The sequence below is a fragment of the Gopherus flavomarginatus genome, chromosome 2 (genome assembly GCF_025201925.1).
Source record: "Gopherus flavomarginatus isolate rGopFla2 chromosome 2, rGopFla2.mat.asm, whole genome shotgun sequence".
NCBI classification, from domain to species: Eukaryota; Metazoa; Chordata; order Testudines; family Testudinidae; genus Gopherus; species Gopherus flavomarginatus.
Genome location: NC_066618.1, coordinates 37,464,293 through 37,492,103, shown reverse-complemented (window position 1 = coordinate 37,492,103; position 27,811 = coordinate 37,464,293). Strand labels below are relative to the sequence as shown.

Here is a 27,811-nt window from a genome sequence, read left to right as displayed (position 1 = left end):
CTCACTGTCGCTGCCGCTCCGCTTCCCTCCTCCCCTCCTCCAGGCTAGCCGGGCCTAACAGCTGATTGGCGTGGCAAGTCTGGAAGGGAGGGAGGGAGGGAGAAGCAGAGCAGCGGCTGTGTGCTCAGGGAGGAGGTGGAGGCAGAGAAGAGGTGAGCTGGGGTGGGGAGTAGTTCCTCTCCCTACCCTGATATAACATGGCCTCATCTATAATGCAGTGAGATTTTTTGGCTCCCGAGGACCATGCTATATGTGGGCAGAGGTGTAAGGGAAAGGGAAAAATACAAAGAAGGGCAGCAAAAATTATTAAGGGTATGGAACAGCTTCCATACAAGGAGAGATTAAAAAGATTGGGATTGTTCAACTTGGAAAAGAGATGACTGAGGGGGGATATGATAGTGGTCTATGAAATCATGAATGGTGTGAAAAAGTATATAAGGAAGTGTTATTTACCCCTTCACGTAACACAAGAACTACTGGTCAGCCAATGAAATTAAGAGGCAGCAGGTCTAAAACAAGCATAGGAAGAGGGAAGTACTTCTTCACATAACGCACAACTAGTGGAACTCATTGCCAGGTGGTGTTGGAAAGGCCAAAAGTATAACTGAGTTCAAAACAGAATTAGATAAATTCACGGAGGATAGGTCCATCAATGACTATTAGCCAAGATGGTCAGGGATGCAATCCTATGTTCTGGTGGTTGCACTTGTACTATACTATCCACCAGCTGACAATTTGGGAGATAAATCATCTTTAACTAGCTTTGAAGAGGACAAAGGCGCAATCTCATATGCTAGACTAGATTACCACATGCAGCCATATGACCTAGCAACATCAGACAAACACAGACTGTAGCTGAAGTATCCATGCAGGCCTGTATTGATGGTAATGCCCCGGAGATCTTGAAGACTGGATGGAGAAGGAAAAGGCAGAGGATGACTCTGAGCTAGAACACAAGGCACTTCCCACATAGTCCAATGCAAATGGAGAAGGCATCCCTCATGGAGGCATCAAATGTCCCAACTCATCTGAAACCCAGTATGGGGGTCAAACTGGTATTTACGGATGCATAGCAACCAGTGCTTTGACTACAAGTAGTGCCATTCAGGCAGAACTAACACTCGGTGCTGGAAAAGGCATTGGTATCGAAGTAGGGGCCGGTACTGCCTCTGCAGATCTGGTCCATACCGGGCCTGTAGAAACTGAAATTGTCTGTGGTGCTGAAGAAAGAAATAGTACCAACAACAGATCCCTTGGTGCTGATACAGATTCTGGGGCCACAGTGACAGACAATACCAGCACAGTCGAGGACTCCTGTACCAAAGGTGAGTCTGTAACAGAGAAGCAGAATAAATCTGCTGCTGCTTGAAAAGCTTGTGGGGTCAATATAATGAGTGTTGAGATTGACTATGTCGGTACCAGATTCAATGGCCAACACATAGATGATACAGGAGTCAATGGTACAGTGCTGGAATGATTCCATCTTGGTACCAGAGAGTATGTAGACAGCCCCGCTCTACCTTGAGCACTCGAGGAATCCTAGTGCTTCCCAGTACTCCTCTTAGGTGAAGAAGACGACTCTTTTCAAGCTTTGGAGTGGCTACGGTCAGTGTTATGAGTCCTCCTTCTCAGGGAAGGAGATCAAGGAGAACAGTTTCTTCCCCTTGGAGAAGAGTCAAAGTCTGGCTGCATAACAGCAACTTGTGGCAGCACCAAAGCCCTCTGACGGGGCTGGTGATCTGAGGAGGATCCTGGCACTGATGTGGGCCCCATAGTTTGCTCTATAAGATGCTGCTTGAGGCCTAATTCTCTAGCCATCTGCATTCTCTTTTTGAAGGATTTACAAATGGAGCACTTTTCCTTAATATTCCCCTTTCCCAAACACAACAAGCACCAAGTATGGGGGACCACTTTTGGGGATAGCTACCCCAAGAAGGACAGTGTTTGAAACCTGGAGAAGGCATAATGCCAGGGAAAATCTTACTATTAAAATTACTAAACTAATCTACCACTAAGGGTACTGCTAACTCTAATTAGCTAACTATATTCAGAAAAAGAGAGGGAAACCTCAGATAACAAAAGGATGAGGTAAAATACCATACAGAATGCTCTGACTCCAGCTGCAGCAGTGCAAAGGAACTGAGAGAGATCAGAATGGTGCTGCCCTTAAATAGCCAGGAGAGGGGCTACGAAGGCATGTGCACCTGCTAGACAAAGTTCTCTGGCTCCAGCATGCTGGGCATGCACACACGTGAGTGGAATATATGTCTGCAACCACCTGAAGAAGAACTACTAGCTAATTTCTCATGGTTCAGTTTAAATGAGGTAAGCTGAACAGCCATAATATTTTTCCATTTCTTTAAAAGAAGGAAAATATGCTATGGGAAAACCTTTTGATGAAGGAAGGCCTAAAAGAGATGAAAAATGTTAGTTTAAGAGAAAAATTCATATAAGGGTAATTACTTCCTCTGCATTCTGTCTTTCTATGTCCGTCTCTCTGATGGCAAGCTCTTTGGACTAGAGATAATCTTGATTTTTTGTTGACTTGTCCAGCGCTCAGCACATTTTCAGCACTTAGCAATTAATAATACAACAACAACAACACAACATCCTGAGAAAGTTATTGACAAACGATAGTATACCTTCTGCCTGTACAACAACTAATAACCAGGTTTTAGTGCAGATACAATAATCAAATGAACTTTAAATAACAAGATCCATATTTGTAGTCTTAACTCAAAGGTAAATGCTATTTTTATTTAGACATAAATCTTCCATATCCCTCATTATTTAAGAATCAGTGTGTCAAGGTGATGGGAAAGGGATACTAGTTTGTCTGGAATCTTAGGAAAAGAGACTTTTTCAAGCTGAGGTTCTCAAATACGTTCATTTCAAAGATGGGCATTTGTTTCCTGACCACTGTTCTCTATTTGATCTGATGCTAGGATTTTCACATGCCAGTTGTAATGTTAACATGACCTCTCATTACAGAAAACTTTTCACAAGACATTTAGACAAAATGCCCAGGATAATAGTAGCTTTGGCAGATCAAAAAATTTAACTCTAGAAACAGTCATATCAATTAATGCAAATATAATCCACATGCCTCCGGGGTGCGGTGTTCTGTCTCATCTAGTGGCACCAAGACCACTTAAGGCTTTGTCTACACTACACAGCTTTTAGCAACATGGCTGTTGCCACAATCATGCCGCTAAAAGTTGTGCGGTGTGGCCACTGTTTTTCGGCTCTCCTGCCGAAAAAAAAGTCCACCCCCAACGAGCGGCATTTGCATTGTTGGCAAGAGAGAGCTCCTGCCGACAACGAGCCGTTCACACTAGCACTTGTCGTGGCAAAACTTTTGTCTTGGGAATCAGGGGGGTTAACAACTCTGAAAGACAAAAGTTCTGTCGTTCAATTGCCGGGGTGAGGGGGAAGACAGTGAGCTTTTAGCTCATGCAGTAGAGACTCATGCACTAAGCTCCAGAGGTCCTAGGTTTGGTCTCACTCGCCAATGACTGGGGTCTGTTGGTGTTACAAGTAGGGTTTCATCCGGGATTTCAACGGGGAAGTTTCTGAAGCTTGGGATGCGCTTCCTCAGCTAGGGGAAGTATATAACCCACACACCTCCTGGATGTGGTGCACTGTCCCTTCTACTGGCAATGAAACCACTTAGAGATTAACGAGCGCTCTACAAGCTTAGCTACAAGCTATATGACTTGTAGCGCATGCAGTAGAGGCTCATGCACTAAGCTCCAGAGGTCCCAGGTTCAATCCTGCCTGCCAACGACTGGGGTCTGTCAGTGTTACACAAAGAATCCTAGAAGTAATGCAGAGGGAAAGCCTCATTGGATATGTCTACACTGCAATGTAAACCCAGGGTTTCAACTCTGGCTCAAACCTAACCTCCTCTATCTGTATGTACACACATTGTGCTAACTCAGGGCTTGGACCCAGGACCTCCCAGAGGTGGAGGATCTGAGTCAAGCCAGGACCCACAGTTCAAGCTCTATTGCTTTGCAGTGTAGACACAGCACAACTGGACTCATACTCTGGGGGTCTGCCAAAAGTATTCCACAATTCGATGGGCTGACTTTCTTTGTCCTCTAGACAATCACGTTTGGTGAACAGTCAAGTTTTCCCATACTGCACCACAAAAGGCTGGAGAGGCTTCATTTAGGGAGAGTGTTAGGAAATCTGGGATATGGGGGGTTGGACTCAGGCCTCCGTAGTGCAGTGTAGACCCTGCTGTCCCACATTTGGACCCAGGGTTCAACAATTCCTCGTGTTACAAATGAGTGTAGATGCTCAAGTTCTAAGTTAACAAAACCAGAGTCTGCTAACTGAAGTTCTGCTAACCATGGGTTTACATTGCAGTGTAGATGTATTCAGCTACCAAGCACCAGAAACACAATTCAAGGTGGTTAGAATGACTGTTAATTACATTATAAACTTGGCACCTTTAGGGAGTCTGTGGTCTTTCCAGATGTGTTTATTGAACTTGCTAAAAAGGTGGCACCTGTTTTGCTAATTTGGGGAGCTTATGTCAATTTCCATAGAGCATTATTAAAGGTAACAATCCAAACCAGATAAAGGGTGGCACCACTGGAAGCTTTTGGTCACAGATTAATTTAGAATTACCAGCTTTTTTATTGGCTCTCTTTTTAGAACTGTGGAAATCTTCAGGCAGAATCTCACAGCTGCTAAAATATTGGATTTCCACCATATCAGGAATCAAATCCAGTCAGACGTGGTCCCTCATATCTGACCAGTTCTGGAGTTTGACTGGACAGATAACTGCCATTATTAGCAGAAGGAGAAATGTAAATATTGTCTCATCCATTATGAGGGCATGGTATATCTATAAGAACAGTAATGTTAAATGAGCAAATTAAACGAAACACAGCAGTGCTAACTTGACCACTTTTGCTAATATTTATAAAACCACAAATAGGAACTCTGAAATATGGCAGAGTGAGGTGGTTCAAGTTAGCCATAAATTGTGTCTTGTCTGATTTAACTATTTAAATATTTCATCTTTTCTATATATAGAGTAACTGGCTGTTTGTTTTTCTGATGTTTCAAATTACAAGTTTAGATTATTAAAATTACCCAGTAGTTTAATTTGTCTTTTCTTATACGTGAAATGTTTTGGTTTAGATTTTTTTTTTGCACTGTATGTCTTAGGTGATTAGTAACGAGATATAGGGCTAGACTCACAAAGGAGATAGACACCTGCCACTTTAGGCAGCTAAATCCCAGAATCAGGCACCACTGATATTCACAAATACCTGCTCAGCTGCTGCTGAATCCTGCAGGTACCTACATTTTTGCAGTAAAAGTTCCCTAGTTGCCTATATTCCTCCCTCTGGGCATACACACTACTGCTCCAGTCTAGACATCCAGACTGCTAAGGCCAAGTGCGATGCAAAAACCAGGGGAAGATTGCATTCCTCTGCTCAACGCTCCTGTGGAGCTCAATCCAGTAGCTATCCTCTAATTATGCTTATTGGATTGGGCCCTGCACACAAATTGTTGGGGGTTTGAGGGGAGAAGGACCTCCCTCATAACTTTTAGCCCAGTGGTTAGGGGACTCACCTGGGTTGTGGCAGACTCCTGTTTAAGTCCCCCATCTGCCTGAAGGGGAGAAGGGATTTGTTACTTCTTAGGTGAGTGCCCTAACCTCTCTGCCATGGGATATTCTGATGTGGGACTCCCTCAATATCTCCTGTTGAAACTATTCTACTGTGTTTAAATATTTAAAAGAGTCATCGGGGGTGAAGGAGGGAGAGAGAAACAAACAAACAAGAGAATGGCACTCACCTAGGATGTAGGAGACCCAGGTTCCAGCCCCCTAATGACTCTAATTATTTATCCACAGTGGAGCAGATTCACCAGGAGAGAATGAAGGAACTCAGTGGTTAGAGTATTCACCTGAGAGATGGCAGATTCCTGTACAAATCCCTTCTCCTCAGGCAGAGGGGAGAACTGGATCCAGGGGTCTCCCACATCCCACATGAGTTTTGATTGCGGAGCTAAAAGTTCTGATGGAGCTCCTCCATACCTCCCTTCCTCCCCAGTCCCAGCAGCACCTGACTTCAGGAGAGAGTTCCCAGCTGAATTCCAAGCAGCGATAGGCACCAAACTCCCTGAGATGGGTATGGCTGAGGGCACACCCCTCTGCTTGGCATCTCCCATTGGTTAATTTAGATGGCTCTCCATCTAACATGCTGGTTTTTGTGAATCCCAGTCTTAGGTGTCTCCCTCCCTTCCATTGTATGGGCAGCTTGAGTGCCTAGCTCAGGCTTTGTGACTCCCAGTGATTTTCTAGGGACCTAAGTCCCTTTGTCAATCTAGCCCATATAATCTTCTGTTCCAAAATCACCAGTCAGATTCTAGCCTCAGGTCAATAGCGGCTGAAAGACAATTCTATCTAACAGCTATTTGGTAGCCTATACGAAATAAATTGTTAGTTTTAGTAGAGTAACTAGCATACAAGTGTCCACATCGCAAAAACCACCATCACAATTGATGCTAACTGGCATCTTTCATGGGAATCTTAGAAGAAAGGCCAAAAGTGTGAGTATGCCTTGCTGTCCTCTACTTATGTCTGTAAATGAACAGAGGACATCAATCTCTTGTACTCTCAAAGCGGTAACTTTCATGAGCACTAAAGTCACTTAAAAAGGAAAACTGCCAAGAATTAATTTTTAATTTAATTGATGGAAAAAGCTGAAAAAAAAAGAATAAAAAGTATAAATTTTAAAGGGCCTACATGCAATATATTCTAAATATTTGGCAGGCACTTTATCCACTAGGCCACACAGTCTGATCAACATCTATAAAATTGACAAGTATTATTTTCACCACAAGAGGGCTCTCATATTTTATATTTATATGCAGTAGAAACATGAGAATAATAAAGAAAAAATATAATTTATAAAAATAACAAAAGGGTTAAATGCAAGCTCAAGCCTGTGTGCTCTTCAGATAGTCACTACAGCTGGTCAGAAATTTTGTAATGAATCTGTTTTTTTCAAAAACGGACAGTTTGTCAAAATTGAAGCTATCACGTTTGACTTAAAAAAAAAAAATCAAGAAAAAAGTTCCTAAACTGTAAAAATTAAAAAATTCGGTTTCTGATTTTTGTGTAGAAATGTAAGCTAATTAAACCAAATTAAAGTTTTTCAAATAAGTCAAAACCAAAATGAAAACTTCTGAAATTATCAAAATGAAAGCTTTCGTTTTAACTACCCTCCAGCCCCCTCAAAATAATTGTTTTTCTGTTTCACATGTATTTTCAAGATTTCCAATTCTGATCCAAATTTGAGGTGGGAAAAAATTTGAACTCTTGAAAATATTAAGGTGATGGGAAAACCAGTTCCTGCCAAACTCTAGTAGTCAAATTTTTATGGAAAAAAAGACAGTTTATTATGCACAGTACTTCTATAAAATATCAGAAAAACTGAGGCAAAACAAGATTCTTCCTGTATTCTGGTTATGTATCTCTCTGTAAACAGAATATCTGTCAAAATGAATCTATTTTTTATGGTGTTAAAGTGATTAGACATGTACAAAACCACACGTTCACCTCTAACTTTAGCAGGCTCAACTTATAAAAGTGCTTAGTGATACTATTAAGAGAGTACGTTACATTTCTCATCAAGTTAGATCTCATATAGTATATAATGATGATAGTACTTTTTTCCTAATATGGCTCATATATTACAATAATTGGGGGGCATATAAGTAGCTAAGATAAATATAATTGTGACCACCACTCATTGGAGCAATGAAACGCAATGCAAGAAGTCTTTCTAAACATGTTTAGTCAGGTTTGGGGTTTTTTGTGCATCTTTATCTTATGATACTATCAGATGTGGATAGGAGGAGAACTACTCACACCTTAGACTAGGCAACTCTGTACACTTCTCTACAGGGCAGCACCATCTAATAAGTTCAACAGAAGGCCCAGTATGAAGAGTACTAACATGAGACTTTTGCAGTTGGAGAAGTGGCAGAGTGAAGGGAAGAGAGAAGCTTCGAGAAGATGGGCAGAACAGAGAAGAAGGTTGGCTGAGGGAAAGAGATGCAGAGGAGGGACTGGGAAGGAGTAAAAGGATCAAAAGGAAAAGACAAGCAAAAAAGAGGAAGAATATGATCCTTGAAGGAGAGAGAAAAAGTAGTGAAGGATAAAGATCTAAGATAGATGTTAGCAAACTACGGCCCACGGGCCAACTGTCCTGCCCGGCCCCTGAGCTCCCGGACATGGAGGCTAGTCCCTGGCCCCTCCCCCATTCCCCCTCCTCCCCTGCAGCCATGCTGCCATGCGAGCCACCCTCTGGTCTGCTGCTCCCGCTGGGCAGCATGGGGAGCACACCTGGCTCTGGCCAGATGTCGTGGCTGCGAGCTCCTGCTGCTGGTAAGGGGTCCTGGGGAGCAGTCAGGGAGGAGGGGGTGGTTGGATGGGGCAGAGGTTCTGGGGGGGCAGTCAGGGGATGGGGAACAGGGAGGGTTGAGAGTGGGAGCCCTGGGGGGCCTGTCAGGGGGTGGGGATGTGGACAGGGGTCGGGTGGGCAGTCAGGGGACAGGGAGAAGGGGGGTTGGATAAGGGGGTGGGATCCTGGGCTGGGGGGCAGTTAGGGACAGGGTGTCTGGGGAGGGGGTGGTCAGGGGACAAGGAGCAGAGAGCGGTTGGATACGGGGTGGGAGTCCCAGGGGGGCTGTCAAGGGGCAGGGATGTGGATAGAGGTCGGGGCAGTCAGGGGACAGGGAGAAGGGGGGTTGGATAGGGTGCAGGGGTCCTGGGAGGGGGTGGTCAGGGTACAAGGAGCAGGGGGGTTGGATGAGTTGAAGGTTCTGAGGGGGACAGTTGGGGGCAGGAAGTGGGAGGGGACGGATAGGGGGTGCGAGCCAGGCGGTTTGGGGAGGCACAGCCTTCCCTACCCGGGCCTCCATACAGTTGCGCAACCCCGATGTGGCCCTCGGGCCAAAAAAGTTTGCTCATCTCTGATCTAAGAGGACTGAAGGGAAATGAAAATAAAGGAAGAAAACTGGAAAAGGAGAACTGTAGAGAGGGGAGAGAAAAGAAATAGAAAAAGGAGAAAAATATTCATAATATAGAGGCCCATTGTAGCATGATATAAAAGGGCTTTAACAAAAAAACACTCACCAATCCTTTGTGTAAATGAGTTTGGATCAGAGGATCAATGTGCTGAAGTGAATGGTGTGTAAACATAGGAAGAATTCTTAAAATAGTGTATACTCAAATTTGTTACTGACAACATAATGATAACCTTTACATGCAATTTTAAAATTACTTCTATGACGTGCATAATTAATTTATTAGATAATATTCTATGTATATGTAATCTTATGAATATTGGAAACATGAAAAAATAGTAGTTTCCTTCAATGAAAAAAACAAACAGCATTAGTTAATATGGGTATGATTACTAGGCAAATTCACTTAATTGGGATGAACAGCCAACAGTTTCATGTAATGTATTTAATAGGCTTAAAAGAATTCTTGAGTTCATTCTGAGATCCTGTGCCAGGTACAGATAGGTGGTAACTTGGTAAATTTATCTACTTTTTAATTATTTTTTCAATTACACCATAGCCCAAGTGATTACACATACACAGGATCTAGTATATTCATTATGCATATCACAGAGGTACATTTTTCAAAACTGTATATTAAAAGCACAACCATTAGTTCTGTCATTAAAACATTTGTGTGTGAATCATTTTGAGTTTTTTTCCATATTATATGCCATTCACTTTCTTTACACTGGTATTTCACTGGGACATTTAAAATTCAGCAGCATTTCTTTATACTTAGAATAGAAAATAACTTTTTTAATAAAGTAGTGGGGTAACTGGTAGTAATGTTGGTATTTTAATGGTAACAACTTTAAAGATAGAAAAAAAGATATATTATTACATTTTCAGTGTTCTGTCCACAGTCTTGATAAATGTTAAACTAATGGTACAAATGTGCCTGCCCCTGAAGAATGTATTATTACTACAACCAGATCAACAGTATATTATCCAACCAATGATTCATTTCTTATGACCAGATTGCATACTACACCAAGCTAGGGTGATTGCATTGTAGTAATACTGTATCTACAAAATATCTATACCCTTAATATTTTCCTTATATAGTTTGCAAAATTATAGACATGAGCTATTTCTATGAATATGGACAATATTATAATACCACTATACCTTTTCTTTAGAATTTGGAATTTCTTTGCCCAGCTTCGGTTAATTTGTTCAACTTCATTTTTAAGACTGAAATAAAAAAAACCCACAAAATGTTAAAACGTTTATAGAGTTAAATGAATGTCTTAAAAATTCTGACCTATACCTTTGTATGTGTTGCTTCTCTTGACCTTCAGATATCTTCAGCTTCTCAATTTCAGCAAGTAATGCTCTTTTTTCTGCTTCCTTCTCAAGTACAAAAAATATTGCAAAAAGTTAAGTCATGTATTATTTATTTTCTATGCTTATTATGCAAAAAATACTAAATTTTACTCTTGGTAGCGATACTTCTAGTTTTGGCTGTTAGGGTAGGGAAACTAGATATTTAAAGGAATTAATAACAGAGTACAAAACCTTTTAACTCCAGTCATTGTTTCAAAGCCAACCCAGGTCCGGAGTGACTGAGAATCATTACAATTTCACAGCTTTTTGGAGGGCTATATAAAATAAAGATGGCAACATAGACAAGTAAAGTTTAACTTTTGTCATGTATATCATATTTGTCTAAGGCCAATCCTATTGATATCAATGGCAAAATTTCTGCTCCCTTGAATGGAAGCAGGATTAAGACCCTTGATTATAAATTCTTATGGGCAAGGACTATGCCTTTTGGTAGAGAGCATACAGTCTAGTGATTAGAACATAGAACTGAATTCATGGTTCTCAGCTCTGTTACTGATTCTTTTTGTAACTTGTATCTTAGGCCTTCTGTGCCTCATTTTTTCTATCTGTAGTCAGGGCTGCACAGAAGATTCAGGGGACCCTCCGCTGCCAAATTGCCGCTGAAGACCCGGAGCAGAAGAAGCTCCAGGGGCCCGGGCCCCACGAGAGTTTTTCAGGGCCCCCGGAGCGAGTGAAGGACCCCACTCCAGGGGCCCTGAAAAACTCTCATGGGGGCCCCTGTGGGGCCTGGGGCAAATTGCCCCACTTGCCCCTCCATCTGGGCAGCCCTGTCTGTAGTACAAATATAAGAATACTTCTCTCACAGGAGATTAATGAATGTCTGTAAAGTGGTGCAAAATCCTTGAATGAAAGTCACAATAGAAATGCAAATTATTATTTTTACCATAGTAACTAAAAGGTTTAACAAGCAATGGTTCTGAACAGTCCATAGACTGGTATCAAAGGACAAGAAATCTACATAAAATATTTACAGAGAATTTGTTGGATTTTAATAATAAAAACAACACCTTATAACTAGGACTCTTCTTCTGTTGCTGCTTGTGATATTCCTTTTGTGATTCTCTGCTTTCATGAGGCACTGTAATTTCACTTTTCACTGGCTCCTTTTTTTTGGTATCTTTTTCTTTCAATGCTGGAATCTGACAATCAAAGAATCAGTGGTGATTATGTACACTAGGAAAAACAGTTTTACTCTTACGGTCATTTTAATCCACAGGAGTTAAGAAAACAAGTTAGGAAAATGACATTGTAGCATAATAATTACTTCAGGTACTGTACTTCAAATAAGGACAATACCACCGGTTGTTTCAAACTAATAATATATGCCCAAATTAAACCACCTCAATGGTTCCACTCTCCCACACACTTAGCAAAATTTTATTAGTATTATATCTGTAAATTAAACATTATACTAAGTCTAAATCTGTCAAAACAAAGGCTACATTGTTTAAAAAAAAAAACTCTAAGGGGCTAAATTCATCCCTATTGAAGTCTACACTAGAGATGAATCTGGTCCACTGACTATATTATCTGTCCTATTTCAACTGAACTTTCAACTTTGCTGAAGCATATTGTACTGAATGCTGGCTCTCTCCACTTCAAGCCAGCCATTTGTTTTGTCAGCTGCTGATACATTCCACTTTCTCTGGAGGACACATGCTGGTCTCTATGTGGTCAGTTCAGTGATAGGGGAAAACACCAGATAGTTAAAGGATAGTTGGAGGTGAAGATACATTGCAGTATCAGACCTTTTTAAATAAAGAAAAGCAGTTTAATCCTTTGAAAACTGCAAATTGAATTCATTGTAAAGATTAATTACAATATTATAAAAATGTCAGCATACCAGTCTCAGGCCTAATTCTCCCCCACATTGATTTTACACTGGTGTAAATCCCTTACTTTCAATGGAGCTACACTGAGGAAAATGAGGAATCTGTGGGTACGTCTACACTACAGGATTATTCTGATTTTACATAAACCAGTTTTGTAAAACAGATCGTATAGAGTTGAGTGCACGCGGCCACACAAAGCACAATAATTCGGTGGTGTGCGTCCAAGTACTGAGGCTAGCGTCGATTTCTGGAGCGTTGCACTGTGGGTAGCTATCCCGTAGCTATCCCATAGTTCCCGCAGTCTCCCCCGCCCATTGGAATTCTGGGTTGAAATCCCAATGCATGATGGTGCAAAAACAGTGTCGCGAGTGATTCCGGGTAAATGTTGTCATTCATTCTTTCCTCCGTGAAAGCAACGGCAGACAATCATTTCGCGCCCTTTTTCCCTGGGTTGCCCTGGCAGACGCTATAGCATGGCAACCATGGAGCCCATTTTGCCTTTTGTCACTGTCACCGTATGTGTATTGGATGCTGCTGACAGATGCGGTACTGCAGTGCTACACAGCAGCGTTCATTTGCCTTTGCAAAGTAGCAGAGATGGCTACCATCCCTATTGTACTGTCTGCCATGCCATTGTAAATTGGCGATGAGATGACGGTTATCAGTCGTTCTGTATCGTCTGCTGCTGTCATGGGTGCTCCTGGCTGGCCTTCGCTGAGGTTGGCCAGGGGCGCAAAGACAAAAATGGGAATGACTCCCCGGGTCATTCCCTCCTTTATGTTTTATCTAAAAATAGAGTCAGTCCTGCCTAGAATATGGGGCAAATGTACTGGAGAACGAGTGTACCAGAGAACCAGAGAGCACAGCCGCTCCGTGTCAGATCTCGCAGAAATGATGAGCTGCATGCCATTCTAGGGGGGGCCCCTGCAACAACCCCACCCATTGCTTCCCTCCTCCCTCAACCGTCCTGGGCTACCGTTGCAGTGTCCCCCCATTTGTGTGTGATGAAGTAATAAAGAATGCAGGAATAAGAAACACTGACTTTTTAGTGAGATAAAATGAGGGGGAGGCAGCCTCCAGCTGCTATGATAATCCAGGCAGTACAGAATCTTTTCTATAGACATGAAAGGGGGGGAGGCTGATGGAGCTCAGCCCCCAGTTGCTATGATGAAGACGGTTACCAGCCATTCTGTACCATCTGCCGGGAATGACCGGGAGTCATTCCTATTTTTACCCAGGCACCCCTGACCAACCTCACTGAGGCCAGCCAGGAGCACTCACAGGATGATGAGGACGGCTATCAGTCATTTTGTACTGTTACCGTCTGCCACCGGGGATGGGAGGAGAGAGGATGCTGCTGTTCAGTGCCACAGCACCGCGTCTACCAGGACCATGCAGTAGACATACGGTGACTTGAAAAAAGTCAAGAAATTATTTTTTTCCCTTTTCTTTCACAGGGGTGGGGGGTAAATTGAAGAGACATACCCTGAACCACCCCGAACAATGTGTTTGACCCTACAGGCACTGGGAGCTCAGCCAAGAATGCAAATGCTTTTCGGAGACTGCGGGGACTGTGGGATAGCTGGAGTCCTCAGTACCCCCTCCCTCCCTCCCTCCCTCCATGAGCGTCCATTTGATTCTTTGGCTTTTCGTTACGCTTGTCACACAGCACTGTGCTGTGGCCTCTGTCTATCATAGACTGGAGATTTTTTCAAATGCTTTGTCATTTCGTCTTCTGTAACGGAGCTGCGATAGAACAGATTTGTCTCCCCATAAAGCAATCAGATCCAGTATCTCCTATACGGTCCATGCTGGAGCTCTTTTTGGATTTGGGACTGCATCACCACCCGTGCTGATCAGAGCTCCACGCTGGGAAAACAGGAAATGAAATTCAAAAGTTCGCGGTGCTTTTCCTGTCTACCTGGCCACTGCATCCGAGTTCAGATTGCTGTCCAGAGCGGTCACAATGGTGCACTGTGGGATACCGCCCGGAGGCCAATACCATCGATTTGCAGCCACACTAACCCTAATCCGACATGGCAATACTGATTTCAGCGCTAATCCTTTCGTCGAGGAGGAGTACAGAAACTGATTTAAAGAGCCCTTTATATCGATATAAAGGGCCTCATTGTGTGGAAGGGTGCAGGGTTAAATCGGTTTAACGCTGCTAAATTTGGTTTAAACGTCTAGTGTAGACCAGGCCTGAGAGAGGAGAATCAAGCCTACTGTAGCTATATACACATTTGGCCAGATCTTGGGCCATGCTAGAATGGTGTAAGGCAGTTATAAAGCCATTCGATTTGTTCCCTCTCCTCAGAGGTTTTCTACAAATGAATCCTCATTTGGAGTAAAGCCATTGTAAAAGCTCCTACACCAATTCTCTTCCCAGCTGAGGCAGTGGGAGGGAATGGCTGGGAAAAAAGGGGCATAGCCAGAGAATCTCCACATCCTGATAATCTCCAGTTACCAGAAGGGCACCTTGAGGAACTGGTGGGCATTGTAGAATTCCAGCTCATTATGGCAATAATAAAGAATGGAATGATTTGTAAGGTAGCACACCAAGAACTATCATGGGGGAAAGAAAGGCAAGAACATAGGTAAAGTTTACATGCAGTGCCAAAGGACACTACTTGCTAGGAAATTCTGACCTTATAAATTACTTTAACTTCACACAGTTCTCTTTTAAAGTGATCTATTCCCTCCTTTCCCATATTTTAATTCATAACCACCTATCCCATGTGGTCATTTATCCCATCAGGTGTTTTGATGTTCTCTCTCCTGATTAGAGCTGGCAGGCGTGGGATTTTTGGTTCACAGGAAATTTCAATTTTTTGAAATTTGGTTTTGTTCTGAATCAGAATTAATCAAAACAAATATTAAATTTCCTGTGAACTGGAAATCCTGAAAATTATCTTATTGGAAACAATGCCACATTGTCTTTCCAATAGGATGTCTGTTCCCTGCACCTAGGGCGACCAGACAGCGAGTGTAATAGGCACCTATATAAGAAAAAGCCACAAATATCAGGACTTGTCCCTATAAAATCAGGACATCTGGTCACCCTACCCACACCTTAACACCTGCTGAGTAAAACTGATATTATTGTCAGTTTCATAGTTGCTTGCCTAAGAGCTGGAAGCCCTGGACTTCTTGTCCCAGGGCAGTCCACAAAGCAGGGATGCTCAGGAACTACAGATCCTGGGAGCTTATCCCAGAACTTCTAGGGTCCTAGATCCATGGCAGGAAGTATGTAAGTCCTTAGATCCTCAGATCAACTTGGGCTCTCAGCACTTCCTGACTCCCTTTTTCCAGGTTGGGAGCTGAGTCCATGTTAAAGTCAGAGCTCCCGTGGCTTTCAGAGTCCCAGTTCCATGGCATGGAGTCTGGAAGTTCTGGCGTGGTTGCCTGCTATGGAGTTGCAGACCCTGGAAGATTGAGATTTCTGGTCTTGCGGCTGTCTCAGAGCCACAGATCCTGGAAGATCAAGCAGCTTGATGAGCTGGCAGGGTTTCATCAAGGTTCAATCATAACTCAGCATTTGACTCACCAAAAATTCATCAAACCCAAGATGTTCTTACACAACATTTTGGGTTCAACAAACTGGCATTTTCCAACGAAACTGTTTCATCTGAAAATTTCTGTCCATTTCTTCTCCTGACTTTATTTGTCCACTTAAGTCTTTACCTTCAAGTCTCTGCATCACAGCCACTCTCCTTTTGGCCAAAGATGATTGCAATGAGCCTCTTTGAAACATATGAAAACCAATACTAAACTGGTCAGAAGTTTGAGGTTTGAATGGTGTATGAAACCCCTTCCCCTTTCCAAGGATCTCTCGGGATAACTAAAGAATAATGATAACTCTGGAAGGAATATTGACCAATCCAATTGGGCCAAAAAGGTGATGATTGCATTGTTGGAACTCAAGGATATAGACTGCTGCTTGGAAAATTCAAACTATATTTAACAACATTTAACTTTAAATACATCTGACATAAATAAGAAAAAAATATGTTACATTACAGACAAGACTGACAATTATTCCAAGAAGCATTGGCACTTATTGCAACCATTTGCAGTATTATTGCCTTCTCATTTAGTGTCCCAAAAGTCATAAATTTATAATTATTTATTATTGTCAGACACATCCCTCATTCCAAAAAGACTAGCTAAATGTTATGCATGCCTTAGTGAGGCTGAAACTAATACAAGTTTCTGCTCCCCTATTGATCAATTCAACAAAACACAGCTAGGGTTTGGATGTTCTTAATGACCATCTTGTCATTATCTTTTTCATTCTACTCAGTTACCGTGGCCCAAAAACTCTCAGGTGCCTTCAAGGTGTTGTTTTTTGTTTATTAATGCTCAGAGAAGGATTAGTGATGGCATATCCCTTAACCATAAGTCATTTGAATATTCTTCACTGGGAGCTCTCAGCAACCACACTTGACACACATGCTTCGTCTCTGGACAGCCTAGGCTCATGACCATCTTATGATAACATGATACTTGCTCACAAGTGGGTCAGACCCTTGCTTGAGGGTCATAGGATCCAGGCAATATTTGTTTATGTGAACACTACAAGGGCCATATGTTTTATGGGAAATCCTTTCTCTGTATCAGTGTAATTTTGGAAGCACATACCTCTATACACTTGTCTACTTATATGAACCTTTATTTAGTTAGAATTGTGAGGGCATATTGCTTCACACGTACAAAACTGTTTTCAGAAATGCCAGATTTTATTAAAATATGTTTATTTTGATAGCTGTTTTTCATCTGTGCTCCCTCAGTATTTAGCTGAGAAAGTCATTCAAAGCTGTTAGTTTAGCATGGTTACAATATCTCAGTACTGCAGGCAATATATGGAGACACTGAGCCTTCCCCTAAAGCTTGCTAATAAAGTATATCTTCTCCTGGAAATCTAAATGCCCACTAACAAGGGTCACAAGATTTAACTTCAAATAAGGGAATCTGACTTATCAGGAACAAAAAACTCCTGCTCTCCCACAACAGGACAGTATAAGAACACTGCATAGCAACCTGCTGGTTATCACACTCCTATTTCAGGAAAGAAATGTCATACATTTCAGGTAAATAGTCACAAAACCCACAACCTTTAGCAACTGAAGTGTGACCAAAGGTATTGTAAGGTTGAGGAATTGAAGTTTTACATAGACAGAGAGACAGACAGACACCACTCTTGTTCTACTTATTGCAGCACTAAACCTAGCTCTAAACCTAGCTTGTAGGTGTTAGATGTAACCTAGGAGAAGGTGGGAAGAGGAAGAGACAGGAAAGAGCATGCTGCAACCCGAGTTTTCTTGTAACACAAAAGAAACTATTATTATTAACTATTTGAATTATTGTAGCACTGAGGAGCCCTAGTCTTGACCAGCATTCCATTGTGCTAGGTGCTGTACAAACAAAGAACAAGACAGACAGTCTCTGCCCCAAAGGGCTTACAAAACTTGGATCATTTTCCTCCTAAAAAAGGAAGGCTTTAAATCTGACTTGCCCTGTCTACATTAGCTGCAAAGTCCTGTTTAACACTGTGTTGATTAAAAAGTATTAGCTTTTAAAACATGACTAATTTTCAGTCTAGAGAAGCTCTACAATCCTTTAAAGGATTCAAAGCCTTCACTGCTGACTGAACAGCTGCCAGGGCTAGAAGATAGTTGGCAGTGTCTTCAACTATTTCCTGTATGTCAGAGAGCTTTAGAGGAACAGTTCTACTTTTTAACTTACATAGAATAGTACCATAAAGACCAGCAATAGTGATCTGGGTTGGAGTCTCCCCATTTTGAGAATTTCAAAAATAATTCCCTTCCCCCCAATGCAATCTTTTTTCATGACAGCCTTGAATAATATTATGCTTATTCTGGTCAACATTTTTAAATCTGGGTTCATAAAATTTAGAAACTAAAATGTGGATTTAGGAGCCTAATTCAGTCAGGCAGTTTAAAGCCAGAAGGGAACACTAGATCATCTAGTCTGACCTTCTTCATATTGCAGGCCACCAACACCACCGAGCACCCACACATTAGCCCAACAACTAAAATTAAACCGAAGTCTGACAGCCCACAGAAGACTAGACTATTATGTGCCACAAACACAGAACAGAAGGGACTGAGGTACACCAATGTCCAAGGCCCCCACAAATGACAGGGAAATGATTGAGATATACCCCAATAATTCTAGCAAAGGACCAACACCCACCATAATAAAAGTGGCCCGATCTTCAGGCATATTGTGTACCTACAGTTTCCACTGACTTCCAATAAGATAGGTATAAAAAATGGCTCAGTGATGATTCAGGTGAGATCACACATAGAATACCACATTCATTTCTTGTCTCCTTAGGATCAGCAAGATCTGACAAACATGAGGGAATCCAGCAAATAGAAACAAATAAAATGTATGAAGGAGGTAGTGAGGGAAATAATTTATCAGGAAGGATTAAAAGCTAAAAATGACATGACTACAGAGCTATAGGATACTAGTGTACAATACTTGAAGAGTACAAACATGAAGGAGGCTGGGCAATTATCCAAGGCAGTATTAGGGTGTTACTAGGAGTTATGGGATGAAAAGGAAAATTTTGGTTGAATAGAAGGAAATTTTACTGAGAGTGAGAAGCATTAGGCTTTGAAATAGTCTCTCCGGGGAATAGAAGGAAGCCCTATTGCTGGAGACATTTATTCTGCTCTGTTCAGGTACTTGTATCACACCATCACCATGTTTCTGAATATGAGTTCTGTCCCAAATAGACAAAACATTATTCTGTAGAGAAAAATCTTGCATTAGCAAGGAAGATGAATGATCTAATAAGTCTTTCCATCTCTGACTTATGCTTCCATAATAATGCTATTCTTTATATTCTTTACCAGTCAGCACAGTACATGATTTTCAGTATAAGTAATTAGCCCAGAAGGTATCACTGTAACACAGGTATCCTATTATTTTCAGTATCTTCCTCAATAACAAAGCAGATTTTCTTGTGTAAATATAATCCCTATACATACACACAAATCTTTTGAAAGCCTCTGAAATGAATGCAGGTGTCCAGTGCTCTATCTACAGAACAAATTACTCATCTAAATCGGTGTTACAATATAAACACTGAGCAAAATGTGAGCTAACATTGTGTGTGTTTAACATTCATTGTAGTCTGTTTTCTCTAAGTTTATTGAATGTACTACAGTGTATACCCTCCACCCCACCTCAAAAATAACCAAACAGAAAAACCCAGATACTGCTGCTTACTGTTTTATTCATGAAAGGGCAGACTGCATCTTGAATACAGTGGCCTGGGAGCAGTGAAGAGTCTCTCTGATGTATGAGGCCAGTGAGGAGGGGTCAGGGCCATGGATCTGACTTCTTCTTGGTCCATGGGCTTGTTCAGTGAAGTGCAGAGACTGTAACTGCCCGGCCCTTGTGTAGAGTGTATGGGGGTGGAGAATTTATGCATCCTTCCTTCTCTTATACACTCACGCAAGGGTCACTTACAATACAGCCCTAAGTGGGTCAATTTTTAATTCAGTACATTAAAATCTGGGGTCCTTACTCTGTTCTGAATCATGATAGCCAGACTGAAAGGCTACAAGAATCATTAAAATGTAATCAGCAGGAGTACAGCCTGAGAAATAATGGAAACGTGGTGGAATGACAACTATTATGAATATAACGCTAGAACACAGGCGGCTCCATCCTCTTCCTGGTGAGGGAGCTGAGGTGAGCTAGATAGAAAACTGCAGGGAGGGGCTGCATACATCTTGTGGGCACACATGCTTTTTTCTCCACAAAGATTATGCACTTAAATGTATGTTTTATCTATGTTATCCCCAAAAGGAGAATAAAAATACATACTGACAGATCAGTTTTAAACTTCATCTATGGCAACTCACTGGTGCAACTTTTATTCACGGAAAATCAGTAGGAAAAAACCTAAGCCAATAAATAAATAAACAAACTTATAATACTAATAATAACAACAATAACAATAATACATAAATGCAATCTTCTGGAAATAATTACTGGTTAAATAATACTAGTAGCTTACTACTGTAAATGGGAGAATGTACTGTATTACAATTTAAAATTAGCCATTTTCACATAGCACAGTAGGATATTTGGAAGATTTGGAGACTCAGAGCCATAATACAACTCACACTGCGATCACTCTGGAGCAGGAGGCCTCAGTGCAAGAAGGGCTTAACTGAGCACAGGTACTGTAGGAGGCCTTACCCGGACACCTTCTGCTCTGTCCTTAGCAGCAGCTGGAGGAGGCAGTAGGCGGGAAGGGGTATGGATGCTGGGTCTATGTGGCTCCTGAGCCCCAGCCAGTTTGCAAACCTAATCATCATCAGCCTGGGCCGGAGCACGTGCAGCTGCAGCAGTTATGTGGCAGGGAGCCACACACTGGTGACGTGAACCAGGCCAGGAGGAAGCAGGGGTACTATTTCAGATTTTGGTGGTGGGGAGGGGAAACTTTAACTGTGATTCCAGGGGCTACTTAGGCACCTGAAAACTCTCATTTTTTTTGCAGATAATAACTAAGAAATTAGCTGACAAGAGTACTGTATCTAATTCTTATATAAAGAAAGAATATATATATACACATGCAAACACTAATTAAAGACATATTTTAAGTGTAGATATAAGTTTAGAACAATCAGAAGATAACACAGCAAGATATTCCCAATCCCAAGCCTTGAGGTAACAATTCTGGAGCCTTAACACAGATATCAGAAACACAAGTTTGATACTTCGTAAACTATCTTTAGTAGAGATAAATAAAATCTGCTAACTTTCTCTAATAGACATACTCTGTGTTACTGCCATTATCTACTCTATTTTAGTCAACTGTTTTTCACTCTAAAAATGTATTTTCTTAATTTTAACATAAGTGATGAAGTTTTTTTCCTCTTATTAAGAACGGGAATTTATTTTTCTAATTATTTTGACATTTATGTTTACCGATCACAATCACGTACATGACTCACTAACATTTGACTCCATTACTATTAGTATCAAACTTTGAACTGCAATTATTTTCAAACAAATTTTAAGTTATATTACAGAGATAATTAAAAATACAATTTGAAAATAAGCAACCTTAATCTAGACAGTGTCTGGACTCTAGACTTGTGTTTAACTAATATTGTTGTTTTAAACTGGAACTGCTAAGGCATGTACAAGCTAAATTTACATTCTAGAAGAACTGATTGTACCACTTTAAATAATGAATGACGAAGCATAATATGGTAATAAAAGTAGTAATGATAATTGATAAAAGCAATAATGATAATTACTCCAGCGAGGATTGCTTAGGCATTTTAGAACTCACTACTCAAATAATTAAATTTAAGCATAGGAGGGAAATAAAATTTACGGCTGTCAAGTGTTTAAAATAATGAATTACAATTAATTATGCGATTAATAGGCTGAATACCTGTTGAAATGATTACTTTAATACTGCTGGGGTTTCATTCAAGGCAGACCCACAACATTTTGGCATCTGAGGCGGGGACCTCAAATGACGCCCCCATGCCCTCTTGCTTGGGCCAAAACTTTGAAAGGTCTCAATTCTGCCTTCTTCCTGTTCTATTCCTCTCATGGTTCTGCTCTGCTACCTACCCCAATAAAGGAGAACTAACAACTTAGAATGCCTTGTTCAAAAATTTTAAGTAACACTTAACTTTCAAATACCTGAACAGCAAATGTAACTTTTCTTGTCTGCATAGTAAACACTGGCATTTTTATCTGTTTGAATAATCAAAGTGGTGCTTTCCATGCCTTCTTGGTTGCAAAGATTTGAATTGCTTCCTGCTGAAGGTGCACAGTCTGGGCCAGCTCATGCTCTATTGAGATGGCTGCAAGGCCAACCAGCGTCTCCTGTTTCATTGTGGAGCGTAGATGTGTTTTTATTAATTTCAGCTTGGAGAAGCTGAGTTCTCCACTGGTAACTGTTACCGGAAGTGTTAGAAGTATGCACAGAGCAACAAAAGCATTGGGAAAGAGGGTGGTCATCTTATTTGTGCACATATATTCCAGAACAGTCTTTGGAGTTGATCCTGCTGAAATGTATCTTGAAAGGGCTTTCAGTTCATCACCTAAATCACTCATATCAACATCGGTCATGTCATCATGTGTCAACACTGTCTCCAGTGCCCCACATTGCTGGTATAGGTCTTCAGGTATATGAGGAATTTTGGAATATCATACAACATCCCAAATATACTGCTGTGTTCTTTGAGCTGCATGAAACATTCTTCAACTGACTGTATTGCACAATCTAGCACCTGGTTAAAGAATTCAACTTTGAAATGTTGTTTGGGGTCTCATGGGATTATCCCATGCCTCATAATCAAAATGTCTTCTTTTTCAGTGATTCTTGTATTCTTGAATGGGTGGGAAAATAGCTTCAGTGTGAAGTTCCTCGGCCAACTCATGTGCACTCTTCAGAACATTTTGAAATCCTCATTGACCGGTAAGACTGTAGGTATGACTTTGCTTTGTCCAATTGTTCCATTGCTCCAGATATATCAAGGTCAACACCTTGGAGTCTCTTGCTTACAACATTTATTTCAAACAGTATGTCATGCCACAACACTAAGTCACACAGAAATTTGAAGTTCTCCCATGAACAGCCTCCATAATGGCAACTATAGCATCATCTATCATCCCAATTTGGTGTTTGATAGGCTTTATCACCTCCACTCGACTTTCCCATCGTGTGGCACTCAGTGGTTTCAGTGTCAGAGAGGATGTTCCCAGATGTTGCTTCAAAATCTGCCATTGATGAACTGATGCAGAGAAAAATACATAGATGCTTTGAATTACATAAAAAAATGCAGCAGCCTCACTAGAAGCTGATGCTGCATCACTGACCACCAAGTTCAATGAATGAGAACTGCATGGGACAAAAAAAAACCTCAAGGGTTTAACTCTCGGATCCAAGTCTGCACTCTTCTGTTCTTTCCTCTCATGTTGGCATCACTATCGTAGCCCTGATCTCTCACGTCAGCTATCGCAATTCCCGTATTTTCCAGCTTTTTAAGAAGCACATTTGTCATATCAGCTCCTGTAGTATCAACAATGTCAATAAATTCTACAAAATGCTCTCTGACAGTCACTATTGCAGGGATATTTTCACTAGGTTCTGTTGTTACAAAACGCAACATTAAAGTAATTTGTTCCATATGTCTGGTATCAGGTGTGCAGTCCAGAATAACAGAGTAATATCTTGCTGACTTTAGATATGCCACAATCTTCTGTTTGACTTTTGTTGCCAGTAACTGTATGATCGCATTTTGAATTGTTTTTCCATGGTAGTAGTGTGTGTAGATTTCTTGGGTGGTGATTCTTCTTAGATGCTCCTGGAGTACAGCATCAAACTCAGCCATCAGCTCCACAATTTGAGGGAAGTTTCTATTGTTTGGCACATACAGTTGATTTGAAGTGCCACACAGTGCTAAGTTTTGGGTAGCAAGCAAGCATTCTCACAAAGGCAATGAGCCTTTTCAGAACATTTTGCCAGTAAAGAAGCTCTGATGCAATCTTCTCTTGAAGCTGATCATTTATGGTGGCCTTTAACCTTAGTCTCATCTCAAGCTCTTTCCACCTATGGAATGCTCTCTGGTGATTTGCTGCCTTCTCATGGCATGCCAGATTTCCAGTCAGATTTTTCCAGTCCTTTCTTCCTGTAGAACACAATGTGGCTGGAACATTAGACTGGAAGAGTTTGCAACAAAAATGGTATGCAGCATTCTGGGTTTTTGAGTACATAAGCCATGGCCTCTCCACTTTGTAACAGTTGGGGATTTCATGCCAGTAATGTGTTTGATGGAAACTTCTATTTTCATTGTCTTTGGGGAACATGAAGTTTTTCACTTGCTGCGACCCATGCAGTACAAGGAAGTCCTTCAGGCTACTCTCAAGTGGGTCCACAGTCCTGGATCATCTAGACTTAAAGAACTAAACTCAACAGCAGCTGTTTCTTGCGCCTCCACCACACTCTTCTCTGATCTACACTATTCTTCAGGGATGTGCATGGTTACATACATTTGAAATGGAGATATGGATGCAGCAGTAGCTGCCAGGTCACCTGCACTCTGACTAACTGGAAGACAGGCATCTACTCACCACTCATATCCTCGCTGGGGCCGGAAGTCTCACCGTGAACATTTGTGTCTGTGTATCTCAGGAAAGCTCCTTCCTGCTTACATAGAAAAGCTTCCTTTGCTTTCTTTCTTTTTCTGAACGCTGCCCTAGAGGGTATTTTCTTCTTTCACTCATGACTGCTGTTCTGTGCCAGATATAGTGGCTCTCAACACTCAGTTGAAGGGGACAAATAAACAGGCTGGTAGCAGGGCCTGAGTGAGGGAAGATATCAGCGTCTTAAGGGCCTAACTGGCTCCTACTACTTCAGTTGACTGCCGGTTCTCCTCAAGTGGGTTCAGGGAAGCAGCAGCAAACAGGAAGCTACCTGAGAAGCTCCCTAATCAGTCCAGGCTCCTGGGGGTGCTAGAGAGGTACATAAGAGGCTCCTCCTCCTCTCTCCCTGCAGCTCCTGCTGCTTTCTGTTATTCCCTCTCACCTTTTCTCCTGCCTGTCTGTTACATCTCGTGTGCCTGCCTTCCTCCAGCACAGCACTCCACCATCTCTGTGCATCTAGAGCAGAGAGAATACATATGCACCAGCAGCAGACACAATTTTCTACACTCTGGGTCCTAGTGGCTCCCCCCCACAGTCTGGCACCTGAGGTGGCCACCTCAGTTCGCCTCATGGTAAGGCCAGCCCTTGTTTCATTGTACAATTAATGGTGTATTAGGGCACCAAGAGCCATGGATAGGTGTCTTATTATTATTATTGAAATATCTAAATAATAAGTAAAGAAATACTTGAATAAAGGCATTGTCACTGCAACTCACTCCTGACCTGATATGCCTCCATGCTTGTAATGTTTTATTTGACATACACTTAAAAATAGCAAACACCAAACTCAACAATACTGTATTTTATGTATTAATACCAACAAATCCTGCTTTGAAACATTTTTCAAATTTCAGTTAGCTGGTACTGTTTCTGTCCTTCCTTCCAGTCCTGCCTCAACTTCAGTTTATCTCAGCATGTGTGCTGTTCCCACCAAATGCCATGGATTTCCAAATATAAGTATGATTAATAAGATACACAAAATAACTGTTGTAAGAAATACAGCTTTGAAAAAGTTAAGGTGATTAATACATCAATTTAGACATTAACTTCTAAGTACTTGCTTGCTATGTGCTATTATTTGAAGTTTTAGGAAGATCAAGGATTACCGCAAACTGAAGTCAAATGAAAACCTTTGTGTATCCTAAATTCAGTATGTCTTTAGAAATGATAAAACAAAACATAAATCTTTTGTTCACTAAGAGGCATCTAATTTTTTTCTTGCAGATATTAAATAAAGTTCTCTGAAAAAGTTAAGGAAGACCACTAGTGTAAGAATTTTATTTGGCTGAAACAAAAAGATTTTTTTTCTAAAAAACAAAATTTTGAATAACAGTATTATTCATTTACGGTCCAAAAGGCCAGACAAGTTAGCCTGAGTCTCACTATACAGTCAGACTCACTACACACTCTTTGGTAAAGAGCGGGAACTAGTGAGATGTACAGAAGACGGTTCAAAATCATCATCTTTAAACATAGTTACTTTCAGATTTCTTCTGTTAGACTAGGTTCTTTGCTACCTCCCTACAGTTAGGTTGAATAGTTCAAATTACTAATCTTAACAGGTTATGCAGTCATACTTGCCAACCATCCCTATTTAGGGGGGACACTCAGTTGTTAGAAAAATATTAACCATATATAACTAAAAAAACCCTCTTAAAATAACATATTAAAGATGTGTGTATTTCTTTCTCAGTACGTACCTCTATTTATAACAAATACGATGAGGGATTTATTATAATGGACAACCTGGATATAGTGAACAAACTTATCAGATACCATATTTTCCCTCTCTACAGTCACCTTTCTGTAATTATGCAAGAAGGTGTCTGCCTCATGTAAAGAGGAAGAAAAATGAAGGGAGCCAGCCAATGATCTGGACTGAGATTGCCCGTTCATTTCACGCAGACTATCAGTGAGTCATCAGACAGTAATTGCTTTCAGTAACTATGCTGACATGAACCAGATTAAAACTGGTGACCCTAAAGGCGGATGGTACCGTATCCCTATAGCAAATCCCTGAGTCATACAGTCCCTCAGCGAGGACTGGTAATGTGCTGATGATTTAGTTTTAGTTTTGTTGATAAATCAGGCTTGAATTTTATTTTTGTAAGGTTGGTTGAGAATCTGGGTGCATAAAGTGAATGAGGATTTTTTTCTAGAGAAATATTGGCATTGGCTCAACAAAAAGAGGGACAAGGGTATGTTGAGTATAACAGCCTGTACATCAAGATTAGATAATTTAATTTTCTCTCACATCACATGCTCATTACACCCTCATGTAAACAGATGGAGTCCTCATCTCATTTCAAATAAAAACTACACATGCAAAAGATTATACACACACACACACACACAAAAAATCATTCTTTGCAAGGACTGCAAAGTTTAAGGGTTCCGGCAGCCATCACATTTACCTGACAATGGGCCAGTTTTTTCAAGGTATTTAGAAACATAGTGAGATTTTCAAAAGCACCTAGGTGCCTAATTTTTTGTGTGCTTTTGAAAATCCCACTGTCTGCATGTTTAGGTGCCTAAATATCTTGAAAAATCTGGCCCTATATTCTTAGCCTCACCCTGCCATAAACAAAAAAACCCCTCATATTGGTCAGTATTTATCTCTTCAGTCAATAAATCCTAATATTCACCTCAAGAGAGTCAACAAAAACGACAAGGAGTCCGGTGGCACCTTAAAGATTAACAGATTTATTTGCCCAAATAAATCTGTTAGTCTTTAAGGTGCCACCGGACTCCTTGTTGTTTTTATGGATACAGACTAACACGGCTACCCCCTGATAAGAGAGTCAACAGTTAATTAATATTTTGAGATATGCTTTGAGTACGGATAGGTGCATTGCAGTAAGATCAGTTAATACATTTTAACTGTTGATTGACAGATTTATCTCAAATTTATAGATTTATTTTACAAGATGGATATTGTTATTGTTTGAAGGTTGGGGACAAATGCTATGCACAAATCTGAAAATGTCATAGTCATAAAATTTCAGGCCAGAGGGGACAATCAGATCATCTAGTCTGACTTCCTGTATCTCATAAGTCACCAACACCACCCAGCATTCAAATACTAAACTCAACAATTGAAAATAGACCTGGGTATTACAGCCCTCAGGACACTACACTACTATGTGCCACAGGCAGAGAATAGAGGAGACAAAGGTAATCAAAAATGTTGCATATTACTATTAGTATAAAGAAAATTTGGAGTATACCTATAATATTAAAAAGAAATCTCATTATTTAGATTCTTTCAGTTATTTTTAAAGTGCCTATTTACACAGCAATTTACTGCATGGCAA

General features: G+C 41.0%; 1 protein-coding gene across 1 annotated transcript in view; it reads right to left on the bottom strand.

Annotated features, from left to right (window-relative positions):
- The window catches only part of C2H10orf67 (chromosome 2 C10orf67 homolog), a 123,918-nt gene that overhangs the window by 42,503 nt on the left and 53,604 nt on the right, over window positions 1-27,811 (bottom strand). The window contains exons 10-12 of the mRNA XM_050939114.1: window positions 11,457-11,588; window positions 10,373-10,452; window positions 10,231-10,296 (exon numbers count right to left, since the gene is read on the bottom strand). Of these exons, the coding sequence (XP_050795071.1) occupies window positions 10,231-10,296; window positions 10,373-10,452; window positions 11,457-11,588 (278 nt within the window). The remainder of the gene's footprint in view (window positions 1-10,230; window positions 10,297-10,372; window positions 10,453-11,456; window positions 11,589-27,811) is intronic.